Source organism: Leptinotarsa decemlineata, unplaced genomic scaffold (genome assembly GCF_025532065.1).
Source record: "Leptinotarsa decemlineata unplaced genomic scaffold, Ldec_3_MD MMD2_P_RNA_scaffold_14, whole genome shotgun sequence".
NCBI lineage: Eukaryota > Metazoa > Arthropoda > Insecta > Coleoptera > Chrysomelidae > Leptinotarsa > Leptinotarsa decemlineata.
The window spans coordinates 150563-170398 of record NW_027412528.1 but is presented as its reverse complement, the minus strand read 5'-3'; the positions used below and the strand labels follow the sequence as shown (position 1 = coordinate 170398).

General features: G+C 35.4%; 1 protein-coding gene across 1 annotated transcript in view; it reads right to left on the bottom strand.

Annotated features, from left to right (window-relative positions):
- Positions 1 to 19836, bottom strand: part of Cad87A (Cadherin 87A) — a 106170-nt gene that overhangs the window by 59196 nt on the left and 27138 nt on the right. Inside the window, exon 2 of the mRNA XM_074176224.1 lies at positions 3138 to 3269. Coding sequence (XP_074032325.1) covers positions 3138 to 3269 — 132 coding nt within the window. The remainder of the gene's footprint in view (positions 1 to 3137; positions 3270 to 19836) is intronic.

Here is a 19836-nt window from a genome sequence, read left to right as displayed (position 1 = left end):
TCGTCTCCAATGTACCTCTTCCGAAATACACTACACCGCAAGAATCTATTTCGAATAATCTCTAACCAGTCAATATCTGAATTATAACAAGCCGACCATATTAAGATAAAATTGAGTATAGATCTCATGAGAGCACACTGAATAAACTTTACATAATTCCCAGACAATTCTTTAGCTACGAGAAGAGTAAACCCTAACCTCTAAAAAGCTCTCGATGTAGTTTCTGTTATGCGACATTTGAAGATAATTCTGCTGTCGGATATAAGTCTTTAATTTTATTGGTCACTGATTGGAAAATATTTGTGTTATTAGAGAATAAGTAGAATTTGGAACCTCTGGAGTGAAATCTATTGAAAATACAATTTTCTCACCAGAACAAAATGCTATCTCTCGACGCCCGTTTCGCTAACGAAGTCAGCGTCATCAGAAGATGGTTGAAACCGAAACTAATTTAATAAAACGCGCGTCGAGAGAGAGCATTTCTGTTCTGACGAAGAATAAGTATTTTCAGTCATCACCGAACATCAAGAAATAATTACCTATTGCAAATAATTTGATTGGGATTGTTTATGAAGAGATCCATACTGGATCCATATGAGATCGTACTTCAACTAGCTTTGAGACAATACTTCCATATTTCAAAAATTAGACGAGATAATTTTCAAACCATTTCAACAAAATTTGCCAATCCCCAATGAGTAACTTTACAATAAGAGCAATTATTATTAATATATGATGGCGTTTGATTGGGAAAAAAGATAAGTATCATGGGGAACAGTACAATAGTCAAATAAAATTTGACATCCGCTCTTCTCCATTGAAATAGAAACCAAGGAAATTGATTATTCGAGTGATGACTGAAGTATGGTAAACTTATGGTAAGACACATCGAAGCATATCAGTCGTGATTCAGAATTCGTAAAGTTCAAGATGATGGTAATTCAATTTACCTTCTGAAAGTGTTCTTGAAATAATTTGCGAATTATGCAAAAAAATAATCAAATATCACTCAAAGTTATGTGGAGGAAAAATATCAAAATATCTAAGTAAACAAAAGGTTTTCATCAGTCTCTCACACATTTTGTAGGTTTTGATATTTTTTATAATTTGCGAATTCATCAAATAGATCTTTCCAGAGAGAAACCACATATCAGAATTGATAAGAGCTTTTTCTGAAAAATATACAAATATTAGATTCCATATTATAGCAAAGCAAACTATTTCAAAGAAACAAAAAAATACTTCTATAATAAATTAATTAAGCAAGTAAATATTCAATACATTGAATATAAAACCTATTTTCAACATTAGTCTGGTTTCTACTTCTTTTCGAATTATACACGGAAATCTGTTTTTGTTTCTTCATGAATAGAATTGTCAATTCAGTAAATATAAAAAATAGCACTTGTCTCTTTCACGACAAATATCGATGAAGCAATAAAATAACAATTCAGTAGTATATCGCACTTGATAGTTTTATAGCGTTTCATTCTAAATTACTAGCATCATCGATAACAACTTTTAATTTACGGTACTATCGTTAGTTCGTATGTGAATTGTCTTAATTTCTTCAAAACGTATTCAACTATTGGAATACCCCAGACTTTACCCAATGATTTCGATAAGAAGATACCCCAACACAACAAATATTTGTGTTTGGAATTTTTTGTAAAACAGTAGTCTTTGTTTCAAGGCTGATTTCCCCTGCATCAATTTTGACCGGAAGACCAAGTTGCGAGATGGCTATAGCGAAGAAGGTAATACACCAAAATGGTCGAACGCATAACATATGCGAATTCGTTATCGAAAAGACCGTATACCATATAACAACGCAAGTTCTGGAGATATGATAAAGAGAGAGAGACAGTGACCTGAAGATAGGTTCGAAGGCCCGAAGAATACGCTTTCGTAACGCGTATTTATGCTGTGTTAGATTGTTTGAAGTGCTACTACCTGTACCTGGATCAGGTAATTTGTCGCTAACATTCATTGACTTCTTTCTACCTGGTGTCGTGTCGTTTGCTATCCTTAAACTCCTTAGAATGGGATTTCCTATTCGATTGAGGTTCACCGCTTCTTCTTTTCTGTTGATATTATCCGTGTTTTTGTGGATCTCTACTGCCTCCCTTACCAGTTGGCTATGGTATCCCTGGTTGGGGGCAATGAGTTCTGTGTTTCCAAACAGATTCCTGTGGTTTCCTTCACTGAGTGCGTGTTCTGCCACAGCTGACTTATCTGTTTGACCCACTTTGCAGTTTTGAAACCCACCAGGGAAATACAACAAAGCCTCAGGTAGGCCCACTATCAGCAGCAGGGGTCTATCGCATACCGTGTACTTGTGAGAAGTTATGTATCAGAACCACCAAAAGATCCATGGGAACAAGGCTGAAGGAGCATGAAAGAAACTGCAGACATACGGATAATTTCAACAGAAAAGAAGAAGCAGTGAACCTCAATCGAATATGGAATCCCATTTCAAGAAGTTAAAGGATAGCTGATAGGAAGGAGTCAATGAATGTTAACGACAAATGACTTGATTCAGGTGAAGGTATTAGCACTCCAAACTGTCTGAAACAGCATAAATACGCGTTAAGAAATCATAATTTTCAGTCATCGGATAGTAATCCAGAATTAGCGCATCTACCGTTTTTGCAATGAAAATCAATTATCGAACTCATTTCGCAATTGAAAAACACATCGTGAGCAAAAATTGTTATGATGAAAAGTTATGTTACTTTTGATCGTGACTTAATGTAAAATATGTGTTATTCATTCATCAGTTCAAAATTTAAGATTTATTACAAGCTGCAAATTCCACGAGTTAAATTTAGGGAATATCAAGTAAAATTATTTTTCCTATTTTGCACTTTGGAAAAAAAAGTTTGAGATATATTATAATCGTTAGTGGGACTATCAAAAAGAAGTCGTTGATGATTCTATTAGTTATTACTTATTTTGATTTTTAAAGGACGTAGCTAGTTCAAAAAATATCAATACCGCCATTAGTGTGTCCGAATGTGTATGATTTTGCGAGTCACAATATACTAATAAATATTGATCATTAAATCAATATGAAGCTGGCAGAAATATTCAAATATCATAATTGAAAGAATCGTTGATTATGAATCAGTTCTTACGTTCATAAACTCAGGTGAGTTATCATTTTCATCTGATATGATAATTGTAATGGGAACTTCGACGATATTATTCTTTCCTCCTCCTTCCACTTCGTCTTCTATACTCACAATAACGTTGAGTGTGTTGTTTTTCTGAAATGAAAAAAAAATCAACATTACTTTATTTTCACATTACGGTTGTTCTGAATGCAAAATACAGAAAAATATAATTTGTGCGTATATGTGGAAAAAAGAAGCTCCTTATCTGATTTAGTCTTGAAAAAAAGCAATTTGCCAGCAGAAAAATTCCAGAGTTATTTTCTTTTTGGAAGGTTCACGATCCTCATTAGACCAATGAAGATATGTATATGCTTGAGGAAGCAATACTTCATGAATATTTCAGATAGTTCTAGTGTGTCATTATTGCCTAGAATTGATATGAATGAGAATCTGAATTCTCATATTTTCAGTAACCCAGTATGTTATGTCGGCGATTCTCATGAAACCACTTCTGAAAAACTTCTTTAATATGAAGATATGAATGTGAATCAATGTCAAATTACAACAATTTTATGATTTGTTCCATCACACAAAAGAAAATAAAATCATTGTATATATTATTATATATTCACATTTTTTTAATTGAATAGTGTTGGTAACAAAATTACTTCACGACTTTTCAGGGGCAAAAGCAGAGGAAAGTGATATAACACATCAATTAATTATGCTCTGAAAAATATTTTTTGTGGTTTGTAACGTTGAACTGGTATTTGTCAAAATAACAAAGAAAATCTAGCTAATACTAGTAGGATATAGTTGAATGCACATATGATAGAGCTGAAAAAAAATATTCATTTGCTAACGGTAGATTTCTATTGTTGAATCCATTTTTAAAAAACTTTACATGTGGAACAATTTATTGAGGTTTATAACGTTGAAATGGTATTTGTCAAAATAACAGAAAAAATCTACTAGCTAGATACCAGAAGTTAAGTAAAGTGACATAATTTGACAAACAAATTCTCAGATATACAATGATATAGTCAATTTCATCGCAAAATTGAGTAACCAGATTGATCACTTCCCAATTGTCTCAGAAGATGCAGATTGATTACTTTCTTCCTTTTTTGGAAGTTTCCCTCATCCCTTTCTTTTTTTGTATCAAGATGGAGTAGTAGAAAGCAAAAAACTTTCTTTCCCAAAAATAAACAAGTTCTAGAATTATTTTTCTCTCCCAAATTCGAAAAAACCATCATGAATATATCTGATCAGTTTCAAGAAATTTAACTTCAAATTCCTCATTCCGTTGGTCCAATGATGGGAAGAATCATTGCATCCGTGATTATAAGAAAGAAAACAGCGGTGGCGAACGTATCACCAACAGCTACAACACAATTAGATCAGTGATACGTTCCTCAGTCAAAACCCTTGGGCTTAATGGGTTGAAAAATATTGGAAACACCTGTTTCATAAACAGTGTAATCCAATGTTTATCCAATACGAAATGGCTATTGGAATATTTGAAAAAAGATGAGTACATGAAAGATATCAATATTTATATTTCTAGTTCGGAGCGTGCTTTATTCAAAGCTTTTGCAGAGTTATCAAGGAATTGTGGTCAGGAAATTCATCTGATAGAGCAGTGAACACAGTCTCCCTAAAAAGTCAGATTCAGAGTTTTGCCTCTCGATTCATGGGTCATGCGCATCAAGACGCCCAGGGGTTCCTTCGTTATCTTTTAGAAGGTTTGTTTACATGATGACGTTAATAGAATTATTGAGAAACCTAAACCGACCTTAACGGAGATTAACAAAAAATTGAGCGACAGCGAAAAAGCACAAAAGTCATGGTTGATAGTAGTGTAACAACGTATGTTCTGGCGCAATGGGAGTGGGGGTAACCTATCAGCGTCATCGAAATCGACGCAGGATGGAACGAGTATAGTAGCGATTTAAGCGTGGAACTCCGCCCCTCGGCCCCCTTGGTACTCCACCTAACCTATCGGCCCCCTTGGTACTCCACCTAACCTATCAGCTCCCTCGGCCCCTTCAGTCACGTGATTTTAAATAAAAATAGTTTATAGTTATGGGATTCGAACCTGGGTCGTCCGCGCCGTAGACATTGTCCTTAGCCTCTACACCATCGTAAGATATTGAAGTTAACTGCGAATGTTGGGTATTTATAGCGTTAGTTTTGTCAGGACCGAAATTGACTCATTCATTATACTTGACAGCATTATTTTTGATTTCCGTAGAATGTAATCGTCATTATCATATTGAAGATAGGAAAATATACTTAGATTTGGGAAATAATTAATATTTCATGTAAAGATGTGTATGTGTGTGTAAGAGCGAGAGGCGCGTGTGACGTAATCGATGCAAAGAGAGATGGAGATTGAGGTTTTACCGGTTGCTAGTGCAAGCAGGTGTTGCCAGTTGTACAATAAATCAATGTTTATGGAGTAATGTAGCGTTGCCGGTTTGAAAATTAAGTTATAGAATACACAGAGTCATCTATGAGTCACTAGCTGAACTATCTATTGGTTGAAGAAGGACACTGTAAACACTAGACTCATAAGACTGCATCTGTCAAATGTTAATACATGCCAGCATGTCAGGTTCGGCGTTGCCAGTTGTACAATAAATCATTGATTACGGGGCAATGTAGCGTTGCCGGTTTTGGAATTAATCGTGAACTACTCGACGAAAATTGGAAGCGCGAAAGTGATATATTAATAATAATGAATCAGATTTAAGAAAAAACATTACAGATTAATGAGGCTGTATCGTTTCAAAGTGTGATCCCTCAATGTTACAAGGTATTTCAAAATACATCATTGAAAACAAACATGGCGTCGAAGTGTACAGGGCGCGTCAAAATATATTTAAGAAAAAACATGTCAGTTCAACAGAAGTCTAGCATTCCAACATGCCAAAAGGGCACTACATCTCGTATCTTTGTTAACCAAGTTAGCATCATCAGGAGAAAGAGGAGATCCAAAAGTGTCGAGAGGTTAAGCGTTGTGGACTCAACGTGAGGGCATTGGGGGAAAGAGGTATTCGACAATGACATTTCAAAATACGTTATTTGCATAAGTTTCGAAGAAAAACGATCTCCCGTACGTCGTTGGTAAACAAAAATTAGTATTATAATGGCTTTCAGAGTATACAGACGTAAAGTAGAGGAATTTGAGAGACGTGTCCAACAAATAAGTAAAGATATTCAATTATATGAGGAAAAGAAAATGGTTCTCAAGCAGTTGAATGATTTATACATTCAAGACAAAGTGTTCCAGCCTCAGAGTGTAGAATATGTCGTCAACGATGCTGAAAAACAAATTTTGTACTTCCGACTACAATAATTTCTGTTCAATATGTAAACGAATGTGGGTGAAATTCCAAGGAAATATGCCCGAAGGCTAGTGTAAACAATGGAAATCGATTCGATCGACATCAGTCAATGAGGATATTTGCGCAGGCGCAATTCCAAAGAATACACCATTCAAATGTGAATTGAAAAATATATTTCAAGATCTTCGTCATTAAAAAAAAACTGTTGAATTTGTTCCAGAACACATAACGAGGCAAGAGGAAAAGAAGTCACAAATGTAATTTGACGTTTATAGAGATATCATAGAATCTACGATGTCAGTATGTATTCTAATTAGACTTGTACAACAATTATGAATTTTAATAAAAAAATGAATATTTTGATTGAAACAGTAAATTTTTTGTTTTATTTCAAGTTGGTAAAAATATATAATATAGGTATGCAGCATTATCGCTATCACTTATTGATAAAGCCAGACACGTGGCTCAAAGTGACGAAACAAAGGCTCTTTGTTTGATTGCATAATATGTCATCACCTATTTTCCTATTCTTAGCAAAGGTGACATTGATCACTGTCAATGCCGAATCAGCACCCAGAGATATGCAGTTCTCAAAGCGACGGAACAAAGGCTCTTTGTTTGGTTTTGAAATATGTCATCACTTATTTTCCTATAAATACCTCCTGCGAGGCAAAATGATGAGTTAGTTGTATCAGTGATACTAGTGACAAGTGCAACGATTTTATCTGAAAGTGAGTGTTTTTCATGTTCACTTTATGAATTTTTATTGCAAGATTTTTTATACGTTTTTGACTTTTTCACAAAAGAATTTATTCAAATTTAATTTAATTCAAAGGTCGTGAGAGTTGTTGTTGAATTATCATTAATTTTCCAAAATATACTTGAGTGTTTTTCTATACATAGTTTTTGAGGATTAACGTTTTTTTCAATTATTTTGTAATACAAAACGGTTCAGAGGTATTTACGTATTCCTCAAGCCAACCCTGGGCAACTATTCTTATCCTACATACATCAGAAGATAAGAAATAACAATTACTGATATTTCTCAATCTTTAATAATGAATAAAAGATAAGAACCGGTAATTGCTGACATCCATTTTTCTCGAATACTATCTCTTACAGTAATTATTGTACCGCACAATTTGTTTTGATTAGATGGCAGCCTCAGAACCGGGAAACGTGATTATGAATTCTACTCGAAAATCATCCAAGCTGAATAAGAGTTTTTCTCGTATTTAATCTAGTCGCCTTTGACAATGCCATATCTTGTCTATATACACATTTATAATGTGGTAAACAGAAGCTCATTTTGTGAGCAGCTTTCTAGTTGAATAAAACGCAGAGTGAGTTACGAATAACTTTCATTCATGTTGTCGTTTATTGAGAGAGTGTTCGTATAATTTGAAACATTGTTTTTTATTTTTGGTTTCTCGCAGGTGGATTTCCTGAAATTCAATTTCAGTCGTGGAGAGGAAACCAAATGACAAAATAGCAGATTCACCTGTAGAGACGCCGCAGAAGAAATTGACAGCCAACATCGTGAGAAGCATTTAGAAAATACGCTGTCGTGTTGTTTCATTTGAAATTGTACGAAATTAAGGTTAGTACTGTTTTTTCTTCTCTGTTCAATGTATGTATAGAGTTTGTGGTTGTATAATATATTTTTTGTTCGATTCAAATTTTTTTTCATTCATAGATATGATCCGCATAAAGAAGTGTTTTCAATATTTTTTATGTATTTAGTACTTGCAGAATATGTGTTTTAAATTCGTTGTTTTGAATGACAGTTGATTTTTTTAATTATAACTGTAACTCGATCATTTTTCACAATCACTCCATGAAACACATTACCCCCACTCTTGAATATTATTTTTCTCTGGTGTATATTTGCATTGAAAATCAAATTTATTTCAGAACACTACATCAACGTGTGCAGTATAAGTTCAGTCATCTCGACAACTACATCCAAATTCAACTTAGCAACCTTTCCAGAACGACTTTCAAATTACAGCAGCTTCCAGAACCATCTCAACAGTGTCCACAGAACAAAATTCAATTCTCTGCAGCTTCCAAAACCGACTCATAACAGCTAGAATTTCATTTGTGAACAAAATATCGGTGAGTCATGTCAATAAATAAAATCCAAATGGTCGATTTTCCAAAAACTAAGTCGGTAATTGATAATCACCTTTTAGTTATTAGAGATAATTATTCAGAGTATATTGCCAAACGAGCTATACAATTTATTAATAAACATATAAGGAAATGCGTTTTAGCTATGAAAAAAATTAAATTTTCGGTTGGAGAAAAAAAGAAAATAATTACAAAAATTGGGGAATTGAAACGCTTCAAAGTGATTGTCAAAATGATGAATAATAAACATACAGGCTCGGGTTTGAAACGACGAAGCTCCAGGGTAAAGTGGCAAACTGTTAACAATGTTTTCAATCGTAGAGTAACAACGGGGGTAATCATCAATTTAACTCATAAAGATCCTAAAAAGTTTCTAGGCGATGCTTTTTCAATATTCAAACGTGAGATTTTCAAAATTTTGAAACAAATGTCATGTCTCAAAGTTAATTTTACATTTTCAGGGGATTTTATTAAGAAATCGAATGATGGGGAAATTATTGATCGTAAATATTTCAGTACACCGAATAAAGTTATCGATTCAGGTACGGACTTGACTGCTTGGTACAATGAAAATGTGGTGGATGTTGTATTGAATAAATTAGGCGAATTTGAAGAACAATTGTCGGGGTGGGCTTTGAGTAAAATTCTTTTGTTGGAAGTAGCAATTAATAAATATGTCATTGGTAACGGTTCTTCTTTCATTCCATTGCCACAAGAAATCGCAAGGAAGAAGGCATGCATTAATGTACAAAACAATGACGAAATGTGCTTCTTTTGGAGTATTATTAGCGCCTTGTATCCTGTAGCAAAAGATCCACAAAGGGTGTCAAAATTTCCACACTATTCTACAGTTTTGAATACTACAGGGCTAAATACTCCAATAGATTTACATCAAATTTCCAAATTTGAAAAACTTAATAATATTTCTGTAAACGTTTACTCTTTGGAATTGAATCAAGCAAAGGAAAAATCATTCTTTGTAGTAGTACCTGCCAGACTCACGACAACAAAACGAGACAGACATGTTAATTTGTTATTGATTCAAGACAAATATTTTCCAAAATTGAATGATTATGAGGCTCCACCCATTAATGACGATGACGAGACTGAAATTAAATTCCATTATTGTTGGATCAAAGACATGTCTCGATTATTAAGTAGACAACTAAACAAAAATTGCAAGAAAAAAATCTTTTGTGATAGATGCCTAAATTATTTTTCAAGTCAGCAAAAATTAAATGATCATACTATTTTGTGCGAAAAAGTGAATGATTGTAGAATTTCCTTTCCTACATACGATTATGTGGAATTTCGAAATTATGTTTATAAACAAAAATGCCCGTTTATAATTTTTGCTGATTTCGAGTCACTGTTGGAAAAATGTAACGAAAGCATATCTAACAAAACTACAAAATACCAAAAACATATACCTTTCAGTGCAGGCTACTACTTCAAGTGTTCCTATGACGACAGTCTCTCTCATTTCAAAAGCTATCGAGGTGAAGACTGTATGAAATGGTTTGCCGATGAGTTGTCTGATATTGCAAAATTTGTTGAATCTAAAATTAAGAATATTGAGCCGATGACAGTGCCTTTAAATAATATCGGTACTGCAACGACTTGTCATATTTGCGAAAAACCGTTCGCCCCCAAAGATGTTATTGTGTACGATCACAATCATTATACGGGGGCGTTCCGCGGTTTTGCCCACCAAGCCCCCTGTAATGTCAACTTTCGAAAATTATTCGTGGTACCCATTACTTTTCATAATCTTTCAGGATACGACAGTCACTTCATTATCAGAGATATCGCAAAAAAGGCTGTGTGAGCATACTTCCCTCAAATAAAGAAAAATACATTTCCTTTACACAGAAGGATGCTGAAACTAAAATTAAATTTCGATTTATAGATTCTTTTCGATTCATGGGAACATCGTTGGATGAATTAGTATCCACATTGGATCAAAATGATTTGGAAATTTTAAAAAAAGAATTTAGTCATTTAGATGAGGAGAAATTCGCTCTTCTCACCAGGAAGGGAGTATTTCCGTATGATTATATAGATAGCATGGAAAAATTGAACATCACCGAGTTACCATCACGAGAAGAATTCTATAATAAATTAAATGATGAACACATAACAGAAGAGAAATATGTTCACGCACAAAATGTTTGGGAATCATTCGAAATTACAAATTTGGGATCGTATGCGGACCTATATTTGAAAACAGATATTTTATTACTGGCAGACGTTTTTGAAAATTTTCGTCAAAAAAGCATGGCAACTTATGGGTTGGACCCCGCATGGTATTATACTATGCCTGGGTACACGTGGGATGCCATGTTGAAGTATACGAAGTGTAAATTACAAATTTTAAAAGACATTGACATGATTATGTTTGTAGAAAAGGGGATAAGGGGCGGAATATCGGTTTGTTCAAATAGATATTCTGAAGCAAATAATAAATATATGGAAGCATACAATCCCGAAAAACCTTCAAAATATCTTTTATATTTAGACGTCAATAATTTATATGGGTGGGCAATGTCAGAATTTTTACCTTACGACGGTTTTCAGTGGGTGGAAAATTTTGACAAAGATGTAACTGAAATTCCTGACAATGCTTCAAAAGGCTACATATTGGAAGTTGATTTGGAATACCCTGAGAGATTACATGATTCACATAAAGATTTTCCGTTTTGTCCAGAGCATCAAGCACCACCAAATTCCAAACAAAAAAAATTAATGGGTACCCTGTATCATAAAGACAAATATATTTTGCATTATCGCAACTTGAAACAAGCATTGAAAAACGGTTTGATTCTAACCAAAATTCATCGGGTTTTGAAATTCAAACAATCTGCATGGCTGCGTCCCTACATCGAGTTGAATACTCGTCTAAGGGCTGCAGCCACCAGTTCTTTTGGCAAAAATCTATATAAACTAATGGTAAATGCTATTTTTGGGAAAACGATGGAAAACATTCGATTACACAGGGTGGTCAAACTTGTGAATTCCTGGAACGGTCGTTATGGCGCCAAAAATTTAATTACGAGCCCTCGATTTCAGAGTCGAACCGTTTTCGATACAGACTTGGTGGCTATTGAATTGAAAAAGACTGAACTTGTTTTCAATAAACCTCTGTACATCGGAATGGCAATTTTAGATATTTCAAAAACATGCATGTTTGATTTCCATTACGATTTCATGGTGCCCACTCTAGGTATAGAAAATTGCAAGTTAATGTATACAGATACAGATAGCTTCATCTACGAAATAACGTGTGAAGATGTCTATTCAGAACTCATCAAAAATAACCTATCAAAATTTGATACTTCCGATTATTCGCCCGATAATAAATTTCAAATTCCACTTGTGAATAAAAAAATTCCTGGGTTAATGAAAGATGAAGCAAATGGTAAAATCATCACGCACTTTGCAGGGTTACGTTCCAAAATGTACACCTACAAAGTGCAGGGTGGAAAAGTTATCAAAAAATCAAAGGGAATTCGATATAATGTAGTCGGAAATAAAATTGATTTCAAAGATTATATCGATTGTCTCAGAAATTTTAAAGAAAAAATATGTGAGCAGTTCACTATTCGATCATACGCTCACAACGTTTTCAGTATCAAGCAGGTGAAAATAGGCTTGAGTCCACACGACGATAAACGAAAATTAATCCCCAAATCATCCGACACTTTACCTTGGGGGCACTATAGCTTGAAATGAGGTTATCATTTGGATTTCATTTCTATTGATGTGATTGATTGATATATTTTGTCCTTGTTTGAATATGACTGATAGGTGTGTGTTACTCTGAGAATTTTCAACAGCGGTAGGAGACCACCAACTTTTCAAGAATTGACTGCAAACAGAAATATGTTTGAGTATTTCAGTTTTTGCATACTATTTATTATTGTACATGTACACGTTGATATAATTTGAATGAAATATATTGAAATTTTGTATACTTATTTATTGTTGTACACACACGTTGATAAAATTTGAATAAAATATAAATTGAAATTTTGGTGTTTTATTCCATGAAATAACTTTTTAAAGCTGTTGTTTTCACCTTATACATTAAATGAAACAAATGTTACAACGTTTTCTCATTTATTACATAAATCATACACTATTCTTTGTTTATAATAAAATAAATATTCACGTAAAGCATTAGCATACAGACTATCTAGAGCTGAGGCTTGACAAAAACCTTCTATGATTTCTTCCAAAGTTAAATTAGTTTTATTCTCACGTAACCATGATTTTATTATATTGAAAACACCTCGATAATAATCACAAAAGTTCAAAGCATCCAGCATAGCGATACGGTCAGAGAGCACACCAAGGTGAGTATTCAGGATATCGTTTACATCTCGTTGAAACAGCTCCATGTTCGTGGTGTCCTTGGAAATGGAAACTTGTTTGGTATTACTTTCGATGTACTGTGTGACGTAAATGTAATCCCCGCAACGTGTTGTAATTGGATCATATTCGTCTAGATATCCATCGATTTGTGATTCGAAGAAATTTTCCTTTATTTGTTGCAGGATGTCAATGAGGGTCGCCCATTCATAACTTGTTAAATTGATGGAACGAATGGAGAACTGCTGCTTCAAAATTATGCATGGGCTGAAGTCTCTGCATGGACTTAGGCCACATCGAATTTCATAAGATGACATGGGGAATGCCATCAACAGCAATTGATGTTCGTTTCGAGCAGCCATTTCGTATTGCTCCAATGCTCTGTCTATTGCATTTAGAGTTCCATTATAATCTTCACCATCACTGTCGAACATTACTTCAACTTCACTACCGTAACCACTATCGAGAGACATTTTCAAACTGAATGTCCATCTGTGTTTGCATGCGCTCTTATAGCTTCAGATCACGTGGTCCGTTTCAGATATTGTGCGTTTGTTAAACACACAAATATTTCTTCACAAAAGGCCCTCCCAATACATTGTCAGTGTGCTTGTTTTCCATAAGATTCTATACAAAATCGACATTTTCGATCAAACTGTTGTGTTTGTTATCCAAACCCAGCCATTTTACGTACATTTTTTTATCTTTCTTCCTCAAGACTTTTTCAACGAGATATATATCAGGATTTGCAGTTTTTTGTAATTCTCCTCCATAAAAAGCACCCCTAATAGGTGCACCCTGCATATCTTCTAGCATGAAGGTGGCGGGGTTGGTAATATTGACTTTGACAATTTTGAATAATTCCGTAGTCCAATTGGGCGTATAGCCTTTTTCAAAAACGTGTTTCGCCTTACTGATTCGTACAACATCACCGACTTTGAATTTTTTTGGTCCAGCTATTTTCACATGGGTGTATGTTGATTTGAGAATTTGTTTTTCGTTAGTTTTGGTAATTTTCGAAGGTTGTATGCCCGTCTTCGAGTGTCGCGTATCATTGTAGGATTTTGTGATTTCAGGCAAGACATTCAACCATTTGTAGGTGCCATTCAGACTAAAATATTTGAAAAGTCTTTCTTTTAACGTTCTAATGATACGTTCAGCCATAGAAGCCTTCGTGATACTGTACGTATTGTAGTGATTTATTCCATGTTTTTTCATCAAAGTTTGAAACTTATTGTTGTAAAATTCTTTACCTTGATCGGTTTGTAAATTTTTTGGACAACGTTTCGTATGTGTCAAGATATCTGCAAACGTTTTCGTAATTTCCTCTCCCGTTTTTGATTTCAGTGGTCGAGTCCACACAAATTTCGAAAAACAATCTATGACGACTAGAATCAGTTTGAAATTTCGATTTTGGTGAGCGAACGATCTCATCTCAGCCAAGTCCATCTGCCATAAGTCATCTATTCCTTTGATAACTGTACGGCGTCGAGGATAATTTTTTCTAATTGGTTTATGTAGTTCGTTGACAAGTTGAATCTTGTCTTTGGAAGTCATGACGACTGATGGGGAAGATGTGTGAACCCCGCTCTTTTATTATGGCTTTGCTTGAACTTTATTTTGTATCTTTTTGATTTCCTTGATAGTAGAATTTATTTCGGTAATTTGTTTGGAGATGTCACCTTGAAATTTGGTTAGTTTTTCATTTACTTGGATCATTTGTTTTTCGTGTTTCTTAGCTAGTTGATATATAAATGAAGCAAGTTCATTATCGGTTCCATCCACATACTTTTTATTAGCAACATCGTAATCAGTGGTGGGGCTCTTCACATGACACAATTTCACATCACCACAATGAATATTACCATCTGAGGTATAATGCAACAAACATCCTCCAGAGGGCGTTGGCAATTTTCGCTTTCTGTTGCTGTCGCTACGTCCAAACTTATCGATAACCATTTTGAAAATGATAATGTATTGGGGAACGTAGTGTATCTTATAGAATTATTTTTGCCTCTTTGAGTTCATTCAAAATGGCAATGATTTCATTGTTGTGCGAAGTATTTCCTGCATCTCGAGAGGCTAGCAATAATTTGAGACGTTCGCATAGCTCGTTGGGATCGTCCCAATAAATGTATTCAATGGGTTTCGTATTGAATGTCATTGCAAGAGGTGACGTTTTGGGTAGACATGATGTCATCGCAGTAGTAGTAGTAAGAGGTGTTTTAGGTTGAAAAAACCCAGTACCAGTTTTACGACGATTTCCTGCTGTAGGAAACAACGGTTTGATTATGTTGGTGTACTTGTATCTCTGTGTGCCTTTTAAATGCCCAGCCGAATTCTTGTGAGCGCTCGATAAATTCAAAATCTTTTTGTATACATTCAAATCCTCAGTGTTATAATTTTCAGGCATGTCGAGAAATAACAGTTCATATATACCGGGTGTTCCTTTCCAGTGATACCCAGCCAATTTTATGTATCCGCTACGCTTGTCAAAATCGATTTCCTTTTGGCCTAGGAACCATTTTGAAGATACCCCATCATATATGGGACCGTATACTTTGTCGATTTCCTTGTCATTTCCCCAATGTTTTTTAATGTACGGTTGAGACATTATCGGATATTGATCGATATATTCTTCTAAAACTTGTTCATTTATGCCTGACGCAACGTTGTCGTCTTGTTCGTCTTCTGCATACCCACTAAAGACGTTTTCATCATCATCGTCATCCTCATCTGTACCTGCAACATGTACGAGGGATTGGAATGGAGTCGTTTCAGGCTCATCCACTGTCTCTTGTTTGACTTCGGTTTTTGCCTCAGTTTTCAATGGGGTACTAGCTGACTGTGTTGCTGTTTTATTAGCTATTTTCCTCAATGGAATAGACAGAGGTTTGAAAAATCTTCGCAATGACTCATCTTCTTCGGATTTGCCCAATTTCAGAGCCAAATATTTTTTTCGAATGATGCGTTCAATTTCGTTGATTTTATTCTTTCGAATAACATCAACTTCTTTGCTCAACGGTTTCATGATGGTGAATGATACTACATCACGCACTGTGTATACTTATATATTTGTCGAATCCTTGACGATAACGTCCACCATTCTTATCGAAATCTTTCATTATTACAACGGTTCCATATCGATGTTGCCAACATTCGGCACACATTCTCTTGAATTCATCGAAAGACATGTCGGGAGAGACGTGTTCATCGAATACATGTTTCAAATTCATTTCATCCTGTTTGAAAAGTACAATCATATTGCTATTGTCTCGTATCAATTGTTTGGGGATTTTTGAATATGTCTGACAAAGATAGGCGGCGTCAATGTTCTTATGCCTACATACAGAATAATATTCGCGAATTTTCTGTTGGCCATCACATGCGACATCATCGAAAATGAATATGGAATTTGATTTGGCTTCGTGAGGGCTTATGATATCCTCATTTTCCCTGAACGGATAATATCCCAACCCCTTGACTTTACTGAAAATTTCTTGAACCACTTGATATTTAGGTTGATATAATGATTTTGAATATACGTAGATATTTTCAAATTTGGCGCCATTCGGGTGGAATAGCAATGTTAAGATAGCGTTTGTCTTTCCACAACCACTCGGCCCACAAATTATTGCACGAAACGAATTGGGTAATAATATACCATGCTTCCCAACTACACTACTATTGTTGGCTTCATTCAAAAAGTCTAAATTTTCAATAGGTAATGTCTTGTCTTGTTGAACGACTTTCATGATGTGATGCTGGATAATGAGTGCGCTACACTTATAAATAAAAACATCACAGTCATCACCCAATCATTCTCAATGTTGACTTACTCCGGTGCAGGTGTCGTCAATTCGATTATCAATAAGCTCCCTTTCGAATTACATCTACCTGGTTATCAGTTTTGCGGACCAGGCACCAAATTGAAAAAGAGATTGGAACGCGGTGACACCGGTGTAAATCCTTTGGACGAATATTGTAAAGATCACGATATCGCGTACTCTCAAAGCGACTCATTAGAAGACCGTCATAAAGCAGATCAAGTGTTGGAAAATAGAGCTTGGGAACGCGTTAAATCGAAAGACGCTAGATTTGGTGAAAAAGCTGCAGCTTGGCTCGTTACTACAACAATGAAAGCGAAACGTAAGCTCGGCATGGGGTTGTCCTTTCGACGTAATATGCTTGAAAAAATTACTAAAAATTGGAAGCCACATCCTACCAATATTAAGAAATCCAGTGCTTCGGCTTTGCGAGCTGCTAAAATGGCATTGAGTCAAGCTGGAGGACGTAAAAACATACGGATACCTAGGATAATACCATTCGAAGCAAAATCTGGAGGAATTCTTCCCCTCATCCCTATATTCGCTGCCCTTTCAGCTTTGGGTTCGTTGGCAGGTGGAGCAGGCGCTATCGCAAAAACCGTAATAGATGCTAAAAATGCCAAAAAGAAACTTGAAGAAGATCAACGTCACAATAAAGCTATGGAACATTTAGGTTCCGGTTTGTACCTACGCAAAACACCTCGAGGATTTGGTCTGTTCCTAAAGAAACAACAGCAACGCAAAGGGCGAGGTCTTTACTTGAAAAAGCAAAAAAACTCCTACTGAAGCTACCCCATAGAGCATTATACGATTCGGAAATTCAAAAATGTGCCCGTCAAATGAGAATTCCACATTTTCGTGGAGTCTTTATGCGCGACACGTTGCCAACTCGTGGTCCTCGACTGTGAGAATGTGCTGTATTGAACTTGGATTCTCGATTGAATAAAGGCACTCATTGGGTAGCTTACATTAAAAACGGCAATGATGTACAATATTTTGATAGTTTCGGTAATCTCAAACCTCCAATGGAATTGGTCAGATATTTTGGAGGGGGTATAACGATTACATATAACAATGATCAGTATCAAAATTTTGACCAGAGTAATTGCGGACATCTGTGCCTACAGTTTCTGCTCCATAATGTCTGCAAAAATGGTTGGAGATAAATCTTTGCGAGATTTAACCGATGCTGAATTGAAAACTTTATCGATCGACTATTTGATTGAGAATGCTAAACCTTGGGAATTATTGGATGTTTGGCATAGATTACCAAAGGACTACCAACATCGATTCGCTTTGCAGATTCGTTTACCATGTTTCATCCATTACCGACATGAGGTACCACCACCTACATCAGCTGCGTCATCGCTACAAAAAGCAATGTATTATGGTCCTGTGAGTTCGCAAATAAAATGTTATTATTGTAGAAATAAATGATTTTTATGCAAAATGTTGTTGTTGTTGTTTCAATCATTATTTAAGGAGATGTCATACTGACATTATATCAGTCATTTCTATGATATTAACGCTAACGAGTCGTTATTCGACGCTCTCCATCGATTTCAATCCACCCATTCGATTAGATTCTGATTCTGAATATACTTTGGCTTTGCTCAGTTTCCATTCGTACAACAGTATACCCAACATTGAAGAAGGTACGAAATTCTACTACTATGAAAACGCTGACAAAACTAAACAGAAAAGCATCGATATACCTGTTGGATCTTACGAAATTGGTGACATTGAAGAATTAATAAACAAATACATCACGCCTAAAACGTTCAAGGAAAACCCTGAGGATTTTTTCTATCTGAAACCGAATAATAATACGCTGAAAAGTGAAATATTCTGTCTGAAGCACTCGATTGATTTCCGACCTGCAAATAGCTTGGCTCACATACTGGGCTTTTCATCTACTCTTCTCAAACCAAACTTACATCACGAATCCGATCTACCTGTGGATATCATTAAAGTACGCACCATACACATAGATAGCAACATTACGTTTGGAGCCTTCTACAACGACACACCGACTCATACGATATACGAATTTGCTGTTGGTGTTGATCCGGGGTATGCAATTGACGAAATACCTAATCACCCCATTCACCTACCTATTGCACATAGAGACGAAATAAACAATATCACGCTGCGAGTGCTCGACCAACATTCTAGGCTCATTGATTTCCGAAACGAAGAAATAATAATTCGTTTGGAATTGAAGCGGAAGTATGGTGCTGACTATCTATAAAAATAATACACCTCCATACCCCAAGTCAGTCTTCACCAAGACCTTCACTAGTCGACAACTATTGACAACGAAAAATAAATTGTTTCTGGAATCTCTTGGTTATCATGTTGTCCAATCAAGTGTTCAACATTTTCCGAAAACCGCAAATCGATGAGTCCATACAAAAGATAGAATGGCGGACCTACTATCCATATGTCAAATCTTTTCGCAACAACGATGTTATTGAAATTAACATCAATCAATCTGATGCCTACGATGCTTTGTACGATAGTCTGCTGTTCATTAGTGGAAAAGTTGAGAAGACTAAAGGGGACGGTAAGGTGTCATTCGTAAACAATGCTGGTGCTTTCATGTTTCAATCTGCTAGTTATGAGCAGAGTGGTAAGGAATTGGAAGCAGTTCGTGAACTTGGAATTGTTAGTACTGTTAGAGGCTTTCTCATCTACACCGACGAAGATATCAAACACTTGGCCACCTCCGGTTGGACTTTTCCCAACAATACAGGCGTCATCAACACAACTCATCTAACATTCAACATGCTCATACCCATCAAGCATTTTTTGAATATCTTCAACGATTATCAGTGTGTTTCCTACGGTAAACATACCATTCGATTAGTACGAGCTGGAGATGATAGCAACTGTTTCAAAATAGAAGAGACTCCTGCTGCACTAACACCGAAAACGGAAGTTAAATTGGAAATTGAAAATATCGAACTGAAAGTTAAACGACTCTTTCCGCATGATCAAATTAAATTGCAACTTTTGAAAGCTATCCAAGCAGACACT